We start from the raw sequence: 13,008 nt of genomic DNA on the forward strand, positions 1-13,008 counted from the left end.
GCTTATGATTTCAGAACATAACCCTCGACGATCTGTAAACCGGCTAAGGGCTGCAATAAATGCTTCAGGAAATAAATCAGACACGATCTCTAAATGAACTGCTTTCGTCGCCATACATACAAATAGACATAAATAACCCTTTGACGTTTTTGCTCCCCTACGTTTGTGATCTTTCAACGTGAAAGGTCCTCCGAAATCTACACCAACTCGAGAAAAAGCACGGCTTTGTTGCACTCGAGAGGGAGGTAAATCACCCATTAGGGGAGGTAGCACCGAAGATTTCATTTTATAGCAGACAATGCATTTCGACAATTGTGAGCGAATTTTATTCCGTGCAGCCACTATCCAAAATTTACGCTGAATAGTGAATTGAAGGCTTCGTGGCCCAACATGAAGATATAGTTTATGATAATAATCTATAATTAAATAAGCTAAATGACAGATTTTCGGAAGTAAGATGGGAAATTTACTTTCATATGACAAATTTGAATACTTGAGTCGACCGCCCACCCTGATAATACCGTGGCTATCAAGAAACGGTTTCAAGTTTTGAATTTGCGTTGAACATGGACTGCCATTTCGCATATTACGTATATCAACAGAAAAATACGTTTCCTGTTCAATGCGTACGATTTTCATAAGCGAATCATTTAATTCGCGAGAACTTAGATAAGTCGAGTTTGAATTTCCACTACCAGGACGTTTCTGACAATTATTTACGAAACGCATTATCCAAGCGACGACGCGTTGCAATTTATAAAATGAAGAATATTTACTAATAATCGAATTAGGTACTATTTGAGATGATACAAACGTTTTAAGGTTGCATGTTTTGAGTTCTGGTATTTCTCCGTCAGATTGATTGTACACAGCTGAACAAGGCCAGAGTGCTATTGGTTGGTGAAGCCATTTTGGTCCCGTAAACCACAAAGGGTGTGATATAATGTCTGCTGGGAAAAGCCCTCTTGAACCAGAATCGGCACAATTTTCCTCCGAGACAACATGCTTCCAAACAGCATTTGGTGTATTTTCCAGTATTTGTACAACCCTATTAGCGACAAATGTTTTCAATAAATATGGCGGCGTTTTTAGCCACGCTAGTACAATAGTCGAATCTGTAAATAGAAAAACGTTTTCTATTTGTTCGGCAAACTTTACAGATGACATAATATACTTTACAAGTTTCGTGAGAAGAACGGCCCCACATAATTCTAGTCGTGGAATTGACAGGGTTTTCAAAGGAGCGACCTTCGATTTTCCCATTAAGATGTGAGTGGTATTGCTATTACGCTCTAATAAATATACCACTGCAGAATAACCCAATTGTGAAGCGTCACAGAACCCTACGAGGAAAAGACGACTTGTCATCACCGTGTTGTAATATCTAGGAATATTCAATGTTCGAAGTAATGAAAGTTGACTTACAAATTTACTCCACGTATTATGAATATGTGGTGGAACATCACGATCGTCCCAATCGACACCTAACTTCCATAGTTCCTGTAATAGACATTTTGCGAAAAATGTCACTGGGGTGATGATCCCAAGTGGGTCGAATAAACGAGCTACCGTTGATAAAATTGTTCTTTTTGTGCATATCTTATTTGAAGGTAGATCGACCTTGTAGGTAAAATTATCAGTCGTTGGACTCCACTGAATGCCTAATATTTTAACAATTTGATCAGTTCCGGCGTTATCAAAAGAATGACCATCTTGCTGGTGCTCTTGCGAAACGTGATCCAAAAGTGACGGTGTATTAGATTGCCATTTACTAAGTTCTAATTTCCCAAGATTTAACAATCCAATGATATCTTGTTTTAGTCTGAGGGCTGTGCTAATCGTTTCTGTCCCTGTTACCAAATCATCTACATAAAAATCATCGCATAGAACCTTGGCAGCGTCAGGATACTTTGATCCTTCATCTTGTGCTAGCTGGCGAAGGGTACGAATGGCTAAGAATGGTGAACTAGACAACCCGTACGTTACAGTTTGTAACTCGAAATCAATAACCGGTTCATTCTGAGATTCTCTCCACAAAATATTTTGGAATTTACGCTGAGATGGAATAATTAATATTTGCCTATACATCTTACAAATATCAGCTGTAAATACATACTTATGAAAACGAAAATTTAAAATCATACGTGGAATTTCAGTTTGCAATTTTGGACCGTTCAATAATAAGTCATTTAGAGATAAGTTATTTGGTTGGGTTTTTGCCGACCCATCAAAAAACCACACGTAGTTTTGTAGTTTTACTGTCAGGATTCAAAACACAATGATGAGGTAAATAGAATGCATCTAAATTCCGAGGTACCCGTGTCATGTGTCCCAGACCCTCATATTCTTGTATAAAATTTCCATAATTAATTGCTAACATGGGATCCCTTTTAAAACGAATTTCTAGTTTGTTCAATCGCGATTCCGCAAGTTTTAAGGAATTTTGAGAAGGCATAATTTCAGATTTTGTTAATAATGGTACAACATATCTACCATCACATTCTCGATAGTGATTCGAAGCGTACATTGTTTCGGCTAATTCGTCGTCCGGATTACTCGTCACAATTGAAGGTGTTTCTTCAATTTCCCAAAATTTTCTAAGAGTATTGCTTAACGAATTTGTTTCAACAAATAAAGACGAAGGCGTTTGAAATGACGAATTTTCCATCTTCCCCATTATAATGTAACCGAATACACTGTTTACAGCACATGGAGAGCCGTGAATTATTTCATGGCCACTATTAAATATATCCAAGTATACGTCAGCTCCTAACAAAAGGTCTATTTTGCCCGACTTGTAATATGATTCATCAGCTAATTTTAAATTTTTAAATTGTGACGTTCCACTCGATGGTAAATCATATGACGGATGATTAGAAGTGATTTCTGTAATCACGACAGTTTGACATTGAAGAATAGGCCCTTTTTTATTTCGAGGTTTTATAAAACATTTTGTTTTTCCATGACAAGAATTTCCTAAACCGTTCAGTGAAATACGATGTTTTTTAATTGACAAACCCAAAAGCTGAGCACATCTTTCCGTAATCAGAGAGACTTCTTCTTCTTCGATGGCGCTACAGCCCATATCGAGCTTTGGCCTCCTGCAACAGTCGCCTCCAACTCCTCCTGTCCTCAGCGGCTGACTTCCAGTTTGTCACCTGGAGAAGCTGTGCTGCATCCCCTCTTACCTCATCTTCCCACCTCAGTCTGGGTCTTCCCACTTTTCTCTTTCCACCTGGGTGACCAGTCAGAATTCTTTTTGGGACGCGTGTATCCGGCATTCTCTGTACATGCCCAGCCCATCTCAGCCTGAGGAGTCTCATGTGTGCAGAGATGCTAGGGGCCTTATATATATCGTACAATTCTATATTGTGCCGGATACGCCACTGTTCGCCCTCTTTCACGGGTCCACATATTCTTCTCAGCACCTTTCTTTCAAAAGTATCCAGCATTTCAGCCATCTTTACCGTCAGTGTCAGCGCCTCACATCCATATGCCAATACAGTTCTTACAATGGTCTTATATATGGTTATTTTGGTTTTTCTGTGGACACTACGTGACTTAAACACTGGCAGCAAAGAGAAGTATGTTTTGTTGGCTGCTGTGATTCTCCTTCTGATTTCTGCTGGTTCCTCATTGTTCTCTGTCAGGCTGGAGCCCAGGTAGGTGAATTGGTCGACCACTTCATATGAGTAGTTGTCTTTAAATAGTGCACTACTTCTTCTTCTGTGTGAGGGGTTCCTGCTCTGTACCATCATTTTTGTTTTGTCAACATTAACTCGCAGTCCTACTTCCCGCGCCGCTGTTTCTAAAGGGTCGAAGACCTCCTTAATGGCTGAAATTGATCTTCCGACAATGTTGATGTCATCCGCATATCCGACAACTTGACTGCTCTTGAAACAAATATTGGAGCCAGTGTCTATTAGTGTTTTTCGTATTACATGTTCGAGCACAATGTTGAAGAGAGTGGGAGCCAGACTGTCCCCCTGTTTAAGTCCCTGTGATACTGTAAATTCTTCCGACAATTCTCCGTCTATTTTGACCTGACATCTTGAGTCTGACATTGTGGCTTTTATGAGCCTAACCAATTTAGGTGGAATCTGGAATTGTAGTAGTATGTCATATAGACACTCCCGATCTATGCTATCATATGCTTGCTTGAAATCAATGAATAGTTGGTGTATGTCTATGTCAAATTCCCAGCACTTTGCCAAGATCTGTCTGACGGTGAACAGTTGGTCTGTTGTGGATCTACCGGTGCGGAAGCCTGCCTGATACTCTCCCAGTAGGTTTTCTGCATATTTATCAATTCTTTGTTTCAGTATCATGGTGTAGATTTTATATGCTGTGCATAGAAGTGATATTCCTCTATGATTTTCGCATTTTAATTTGTCACCTTTCTTGTGAATTGGGCATATTATGCTTATTTGCCATTCCTCTGGTATTTTTTTCCAGTGTCCATATTTTAGTTATTAAATTGAATAGCAGATTTCTCATGTTTTCATAAGTTTCTATACTTTTTAATTTATTCATTAACGACGTAACAAACATATTCACCCGTGTTTTCATTCTAATGTTCGCTGATGATATGAAGATATATAGAATTATTGACAATATCGAGGACTGTCTAACACTTCAATCTAATATTAATAGCTTTAACGATTGGTGTCTTAAAAACAAATTAACACTTAATGTAAAAAAATGTCAACTTATGAGATTCCACAGAAAAAAAAACCCATTGTTGTTCACCTACTTTCTCAATAATCACTCCTTATTATCTGTTGATGAAATAAGAGACCTTGGTATAACCCTTGACACTAAATTAACATTCATTAAACATATTAATAATATAACCAGTAAAGCAATGCAAATGTTAGGATTTGTCTTACGGATTTCAAAAGATTTTAAAAATTTAAAAACTGTCAAATTACTTTACACTTCACTTGTTAGAAGCCAACTAGAATTTAACACCACCATTTGGAGTCCTTACTACAGTGTACATGAGAATTCCCTTGAGCGAGTCCAACATAAATTTTTACGTTATATTATTTTTAAATTGGGAATATTCATCGAAAACATTAATTACCCCTCTCTGTTACAATTATTGGGACTCGATACATTAAAAGAAAGAAGAATTTGTTTTGACCTATTTTATTTATTTAAAATCGTTACCAACCTGTTGAACTCCCCTGAACTTCTTTCGCTAATATGTTTCCGTGTACCTAGTCGATCAGTTCGTTTCAAATTACCCTATCATTGCAACAATACAGGATCTAACGCTGAACTCAATTCCATAATGAATCGCCTACATGTACTTGGTAATAAATATGTTTTGGATGAATCTATAAACATTGCTAGCTTATCCTCATACAAACACCACTTAATTAAAACTGTATGTCAGCGCTTCTCTGATTGACTATAACCAAATACAGTTTTAAAGTATTAGTTACAGTTTTGACAAAGCTCTTCAAAATGTCCCTGAAGTGTGGCACTGTGCCCTCTGGTTGGAAAAAAGCGGTAATTCACCCTATTCCCAAGAAAGGTGACCGCTCCAACCCGGCCAACTACCGCCCCATAGCGATCACATCAGTTCTGTCCAAAGTGATGGAACGTGTGATCAACGACAAACTGCTCACATACCTCGAGAAGAACAAAATTATCAATGACCGTCAATACGGATTCCGGCGGAACCGCTCGTGCGGTGATCTTCTCGCGTATGTGACGCATGTTTGGGGGCGTTGCCTGGAACGTCACGGTGAGACCCAAACGGTCGCACTAGACATATCCAAGGCCTTTGACCGGGTCTGGCACCGAGGACTTGTCAACAAATTGCATTCTTACGGACTTCCCGCATCCCTGTGTACGTGGATTGCTGATTTTTTAAGGGATAGGTCGATTCAGGCGGTTGCTGACGGTTTCACCTCTTCCTCGCACTCCATAAATGCTGGCGTCCCACAGGGATCGGTTCTGTCTCCGACTTTGTTTTTGTTGCACATCAATGACCTTTTGACATGTGCACCGATTCATTGTTACGCGGATGACAGTACAGTTCATGATAGCTTTTTGTTTGACAAGCCCCCAAAGGGCACACAAACTCCAACGGCTCGGAAGGCTTTGAAGCAGAGAATGGACGGTTATCTCGAGAGGATTTCCTCCTGGGGTAAAAATAATCTCGTCGAATTTAATGTTTCAAAGACCCAATCCTGTCTGATTACGTCTAAAAGGGATCCAAATGATAATCTAGTCTCCTTCAACGGAAGCAACCTTCCGAACAGGCCTTCCATTGATATGCTTGGTGTAACTATAAGTGACCAGCTCAGGTACGGGGGCTCCATCGAAGCCAGAGTAAAGTTGGCCTGTCAGAAGCTGGGCGTACTGTACAGGGCCCGCAGATACTTTAATAGTACACAACTGCTCACCCTGTACAAATCGCAAGTGCGCCCTACTGTCGAATTTGGCAGCCATCTCTGGTCTGGAGCCCCAAAATACCTGAAAAAAACCCTTGACTCTGTGCAGAAACGGGCGGTCCGTTTGATAGATTCCCCAATCTTAACAAACGGACTGCAATCTTTAGAGCACAGGCGTCAGGTAGGTATGCTGTCCTTGTTCTATCGGTATTACAATGGAAGATGCTCTGAGGAACTAGCGTCATTGATCCCTTCGGCACCGGTGCGTAGTCGGGATACACGCCAAACGCGCGCCCAACATTTGTACACAGTTGACACTTGTCACATGAGAACGGGTCGCTTCTACGATTCGTTCTTAAGTTCAACAGCTCGGCTGTGGAACGAACTGCCGGCCTCTGTGTTTCCTCCCTCCTACAACATGGGACTCTTCAAGACCCATGTTCACTCCTTCCTCTCCTCAAAAAGACCTTCCACACAGCATCCCCAAAGATGACATAGGCCCTGAGGGAAATTATTTTCTTCAGGGCCTCCTGTGTGGAGTAAATATAAAAAAAAAAAAAAAAAAAGTTTATCCGGGATTAATTGTAAATTAATTGTTTATATATTTATATATACATATTGTTGTATTGTATTTATAATAACTATTTCTATTGTTCTCTTTTATGTATTTTATATTTATATTTTTTTATCTATGTATATTCTGTATTTATAATAAGTAAAACAATTGTTATTCTCTTGTAAAAGCCGCTATAATCGGCGTTAATAAATAAATAAATAAATAATTACTTCAAAATTCTCCATACAAATATAAGAAGCATAAATAAAAATTTCGATGAATTGCAAATTCTACTAAAATCTATCGGACTTCGCTTTGACATCATAATTCTCACTGAATGTTGGATTAATGAGAAATCTTCACCTATGGAGATTGCTGGATATACTACCTACTCAACCTTAATTAGTAATAAACAAAATGATGTCTACGCAAAAAATGAAATAAAAGCTGAAGTGAAGGAAACCACAATAATAAATGCCAATTGTCTAAAAATTAAAATTGGAAATGAATCTACTATACTAGCAATCTATCGATCACCTTCATCTTACAATTTGGATCCTTTTATTAATTCCTTGGATGAGGTACTCTCTCTAGAAAAAGAAAATAAAAATGTTTTTCTTATTGGAGATCTAAATATAAATATTCTCGATAACGGTCACCCCCAAAAAAATGAATATCTGCAGACATTAGCCTCTCATGGTCTAAAAAGTCTTATAAATGAACCCACTCGAAAAGTTGAAAATTCCAAAACCTGCATTGACCATATAATGAGTAAAACTAAAAAACATACGCAATCTGTCATATACGAATCAACAATAACTGATCATTTTACAATAATCCTAGCAATAAACCAAAACAAAGCAAGGAAAATTCAAAATAGACCGTCGATAATTGAAAAAACAGAAACAAACTGGAATGCCGTTAAGCATAATTTGCAAAGTACTGAATGGGAAAAAATTCAAAATATTGACAACACAAAGAATGCGTGGAATAGCTTCATTGATATAATCCAACATAACATAGTGTCCAATACCAAAAAAACTACGAAGAAAATTTCACACAAGAATATACACATAAAGCCTTGGATCTCACAGAATATTATAAACTGCATACGAAAAAGAGACGAATTACATAAAAAACTTAAACAAAATCCTTATGATATACACAAGCTACGATACTATAAAAGATATAGAAACATCTGCAAAAACATCATAAACACCACAAAAGAGTCCTATTATAAAAATAAAATAGAAGCATGTAACGATAATCCCAGAAAAATGTGGCAAATCATAAATGAACTCACGAATTCTAAATCCACCAGTAATACATCAAAAATCGATGAACTGAACATAAACAAGGTTCCCACTCTATATGCCGAAAACCCTGACAAAATTCTTGATCATGTTAATGATTTTTTTACAAATGTTGGATCAAAATTAGCCAAACAAATTACACTACGTGTTAAAAATGATGCAGACAAACCAAATGAAGCTCGAAATCTGGAAAGAGAACTTAATTTCAAACAAATAACCGCTGACGAAATCAAAAACATAATTACTTCCCTAAAACCAAATGTGTCATCAGGGGATGATGTAATCTCAACCAATGCAATAAAACATCTCAGTGAAGAAATTACCTTCCCGCTGACACACCTTACCAATCTATCTATAGCTAAAAGCGTATTTCCCACATCCCTTAAAGAAGCTACTGTTATACCTATTTATAAACAAGGATGTAAAAATGATATCAATAACTATCGACCAATAAGCCTTCTCAGTACCTTTTCTAAAATATTGGAAAAAGTACGAAAAAAACAACTTATGATGTACCTAGAAGATAATAACCTAATATCGAAATCTCAGTACGGTTTTAGAAAAAAACTTGAGTACTGCCAACGCCGTAGACGATATCATAAATACGATCACAAAAAGCTTAGACCAGGGAAATAAATCTTTGGCAATTTTTATAGACCTGCAAAAGGCCTTTGACACGATAGACCATAAAATCCTTTTCAAGAAACTTAAAACAATTGGGATGTCAAACACAACTCTAAATCTACTGATAAGTTACATGTCAGAACGTTCACAGTGTGTTAAAATTGATAAGTGTAAAAGTAAACCTCTCCCAATCAATTACGGTGTACCGCAAGGAAGTGTCCTAGGACCTTTATTATTTCTGATATATATAAATGATATCTGCAACTTACACACTAACGGAAAAATCATTAGTTTTGCCGACGACACTGTCATTTTATTTAATGAAAGTGATTGGATAACCACCGTCAAACAAGCTGAAAACGGGCTTATCCTTCTGCAAAAATGGCTTATGCAAAACTCACTCACATTAATGTTAACAAAACTAAATATTTAACGTTTTCTATAACGGCTAGAGGACAACCAGCTGAGGATTATGCTCTCAAATTACATGATTGTCAAGGAAAAAACGAAACGCAATCATGCCACTGCCCCACCATAATACACTCTAGAAGTATAAAATATCTCGGCATTGAAATTGATGAAAATCTTCAATGGGACTCCCACATAAATAGTATTACAAAGAAACTCACAAAGCTTATATACTACTTTAGAAATATACGCAATATACTAAGTATAAATGATTTATATAAGGTATACTATGCTCTCTGTCAATCACGCATAGAATATAGGATTATTGGATGGGGATCTGCCTCAAACATCCACATGAAGCAGCTTATTAAAACACAAAAAGCAATAATAAAAATAATCCTTAAAGTACCCATAAGAACTCCATCAAAAGACATTTTTAAAAATTTTAAAATGTTCAGTATAATAAAACTTTACTCAAAAAATGCTCTAATCAAATTTATAGAAAAATATGAGTATTCTGCTGACCAACACAACTATATTACAAGGAAGAAATCCTCAAAACTTTTGAACATCCCAAAATTAAATACGTCTTTTGGCCAGAAAAATCATCATTTCCATGCTACAAAACTATATAATGCCCTGCCAATTGAACTCAAAAACACAACGGAGACACAAAAATTTAAAAACAACATCAAATTATGGCTAAGTTAACACGAAGATGAGGAAATCAATAAAATTATGAACTGAACAAATGTGAAGACAATTTTTTAAATTTTTTTGTAGATATTAACAAGGAAATCACGATCTACACCTATACAAAAACCTACAGTCCGCCTCGGAACAGGAATACCTAGTGAGGAGGACTGCGAATAATATACTTAACTTTGTAATTATAATTGTCATTAATAAAAAATAAAAAAAATAAAAAAAAAAATAAAAAAAAAAATAAAAAAAATCAATTTATTTTCATATGGAAATAAAATATTTCCTGATGGTCTGTGTTATTAACACGCCAGATCATCAACCAACAGTCAATCAATGAAATTAAAATTACGTAAAAATAAATGCCAAAAGATACCCAAAAAATGTGCTAATATCAAAAAGAATGCAGCAAATTGGAGAAAAAGCTACTTAAAAAATCGCCCTCAAATTATCAAAATAAACAATGTATATAGCGATGAAGATACTTCTGATTATGGAATCCCACAAGGTACAGTACTGGGTCCAATATTATTCATCTTATACATAAACGGGATATTTTCTCAATCACTTCATGGTAGTATAACCTCCTATGCGGACGATACAGTAATCATTGAAAGTGACAATACATGGGAATTAGTAAACCTAAAAGCAACAGAAGACATAAATACTCTTAAATACTGATTTGACATAAACTTACTATCTCTAAATAGCAAAAAACTCATGTTATACCATTTGCAATAAAATCAAATGATATTCATTTTTTTTTTTTTTTTTTTTTTTCGGAATAACTTTATTGAGTAAAACCTCAAATTATAATATTTAAATATTGAAGACAATATTAGTGATTTCTAAACGAAAATCTGAAACAGAAAAATCAGAAAAGGAAACGGTCACATCTGGGACTCGATCCCAGGACCCTTGTCTTTCCGGGACAGTGCTCTACCAACTGCGCTAATGGGACCCTATTCCCCTCGGTCACTTTTAACTGTATCATACTTCGAATAAGAACCACTAACATTGTCTTCATTTTTTCACCGCACATTTTTATTGGCAACTATCTTTATGTATGATCGCAAGATTCAACCCGAACTAAATGCAATCCAGACAGCGTCTTTTAGATAAACCTATCTTATTTTTTATTTTTAATGTGCGACATCTGTTGACTTTTTCTGCAAGTCTAGAATGAATATTTATTTTTCGGAATAACTTTATTGAGTAAAACCTCAAATTATAATATTTAAATATTGACGACAATATTAGTGATTTCTAAACGAAAATCTTAGAAATCACTAATATTGTCTTCAATATTCAAATGATATTCCTCTAAATTTTGACCTAATTATACATGATAATTTAAAAAAACATAGCAAAAAGAACTGCACAATCAACTGCTCCACATTGAAAATTTTAAAATTAAAATAAATACTTAGGAATAATAATATACAAAAACCTAAACTGGAAGGATGAAATCAACCTTACCGTCAAAAAAGTAAGAAAATTAATTTATATATTTTTTTTAAATTAGAAATTTCCTCTAATTGAAAAATCTAACTTCTTCATCCAATTTCTGAGAAATGCCTGTGTGTGCGTGAGTGCCACCAACAGTTGATAGAATACATTGTCATTGACAACGACTATATCTGTCGATCGGATGTCGGGAATTGGGTTAATTTCCACTGCATTGCATCATTTATTTATTCAATAATTCAAGAAAATAAAACCGAAATTCAAAAAGATGTACTTATTAAAAAATTAAGTTTTATTTATTTCACCTATTGGGATAAAAAATTTAAACACCACAATTCGACCAACGAGCTAATTCAAATGCAGGTTTGTTATGAAATTACTTGGTGGGTAGTTTTTTACTTCACAGCTTATCATTGATCGATGATCTTACTTGAAAACAACAATCTTACCACATGAGGTTGAAGCAAATTATGGCCACATCTTTTGGGGGGTGTGATTGGTATACGAAAGCATTGGGATTAGATCGCATCAGAATACTTTTCGTAGTTATTTCCAAACAACCAATGGCCACCGTAACTCCATCCACTTTCATTTGACCCGCGTAGTCCGGCCATCCAAAACTGAAAGAAAGCGAGATGTAAAATAAATCTATTTATTAAAAACAATACGACATGAACTAAAATAATAGCAATAGCTATCTAAGGTTGTGAGACATGTTGCCTAACACAAAATAATAGCAATAGTTTTCTACGGTTGTGAGACATGTTTCCTAACCCAAGATAATGAGCAATATTTAACTACTATTGTTAGACAAGTTGCCTAGCTAAAGAAAGAAAATTAGAAGTCTTTGAACGCAAAATATTTGGACAAAACAAATAAATAAACGCGTATAAGAAAGATATGTAAGTAACTGTTTGGAAGTGAGTTAGCTATGAGCTTCACAGATGCACTCATAAAGGGCAGTTCAAAGAGCTTGCTTGGAAGTCCGTAAGATGGCAGCTAGTAGCCAGTAGTCGCTAGGGTCAGTTAGGCTGCTTCCAGACTAACAAGGTGTTTGCAGATCTCTTTTAGCCAGCTCCTAGTTAGGTCGACCATCGAAATCACTCTTGTAATACGCGAAGTATTGAATAAATCCCTAAAGAACTGTTTGTGGGATCACAATAGTTACAAATATGCAGGACTAGCTGACGTGTACCCGGCGTTACTGGGGGGTTATCCTTAGGAGATAGATATATACCATTGCCGACTTTTCTGTAGGCTTTTTTAAGATATAAAATTCCGTATTACTTTATTTTGATGTATGTATATCATCAGTTCTGCAAGCATTTTTTTTTAATAATCGTGACAGCTGTTTCTGCGTTCAAGGCACTTTTAAAACTGTGGTTAGGCCACGTTGAAACGACTTATATAAATGATCATATTTAATTATTAATTTTTATGATGTCTAAAATGATTTATTACCGGTTAAACCGATTTACTGAGAAATTAATTGTGACAATAGATTATCTATTCTGTGGGGGTAATTTGAAAT

The 13,008-nt window shown here is 35.9% G+C and overlaps 1 protein-coding gene across 1 annotated transcript in view; it reads right to left on the reverse strand.

Annotated features, from left to right (window-relative positions):
- LOC149409723 (rho-related protein racG-like) overlaps positions 1-13,008 on the reverse strand; it is a 41,732-nt gene that overhangs the window by 23,978 nt on the left and 4,746 nt on the right. Inside the window, exon 3 of the mRNA XM_089649548.1 lies at positions 11,927-12,097. Coding sequence (XP_089505674.1) covers positions 11,927-12,097 — 171 coding nt within the window. The remainder of the gene's footprint in view (positions 1-11,926; positions 12,098-13,008) is intronic.

This window comes from Hesperophylax consimilis, chromosome 30 (assembly GCF_061612785.1).
Source record: "Hesperophylax consimilis isolate HC1 chromosome 30, BYU_Hcon_1.0, whole genome shotgun sequence".
NCBI classification, from domain to species: Eukaryota; Metazoa; Arthropoda; class Insecta; order Trichoptera; family Limnephilidae; genus Hesperophylax; species Hesperophylax consimilis.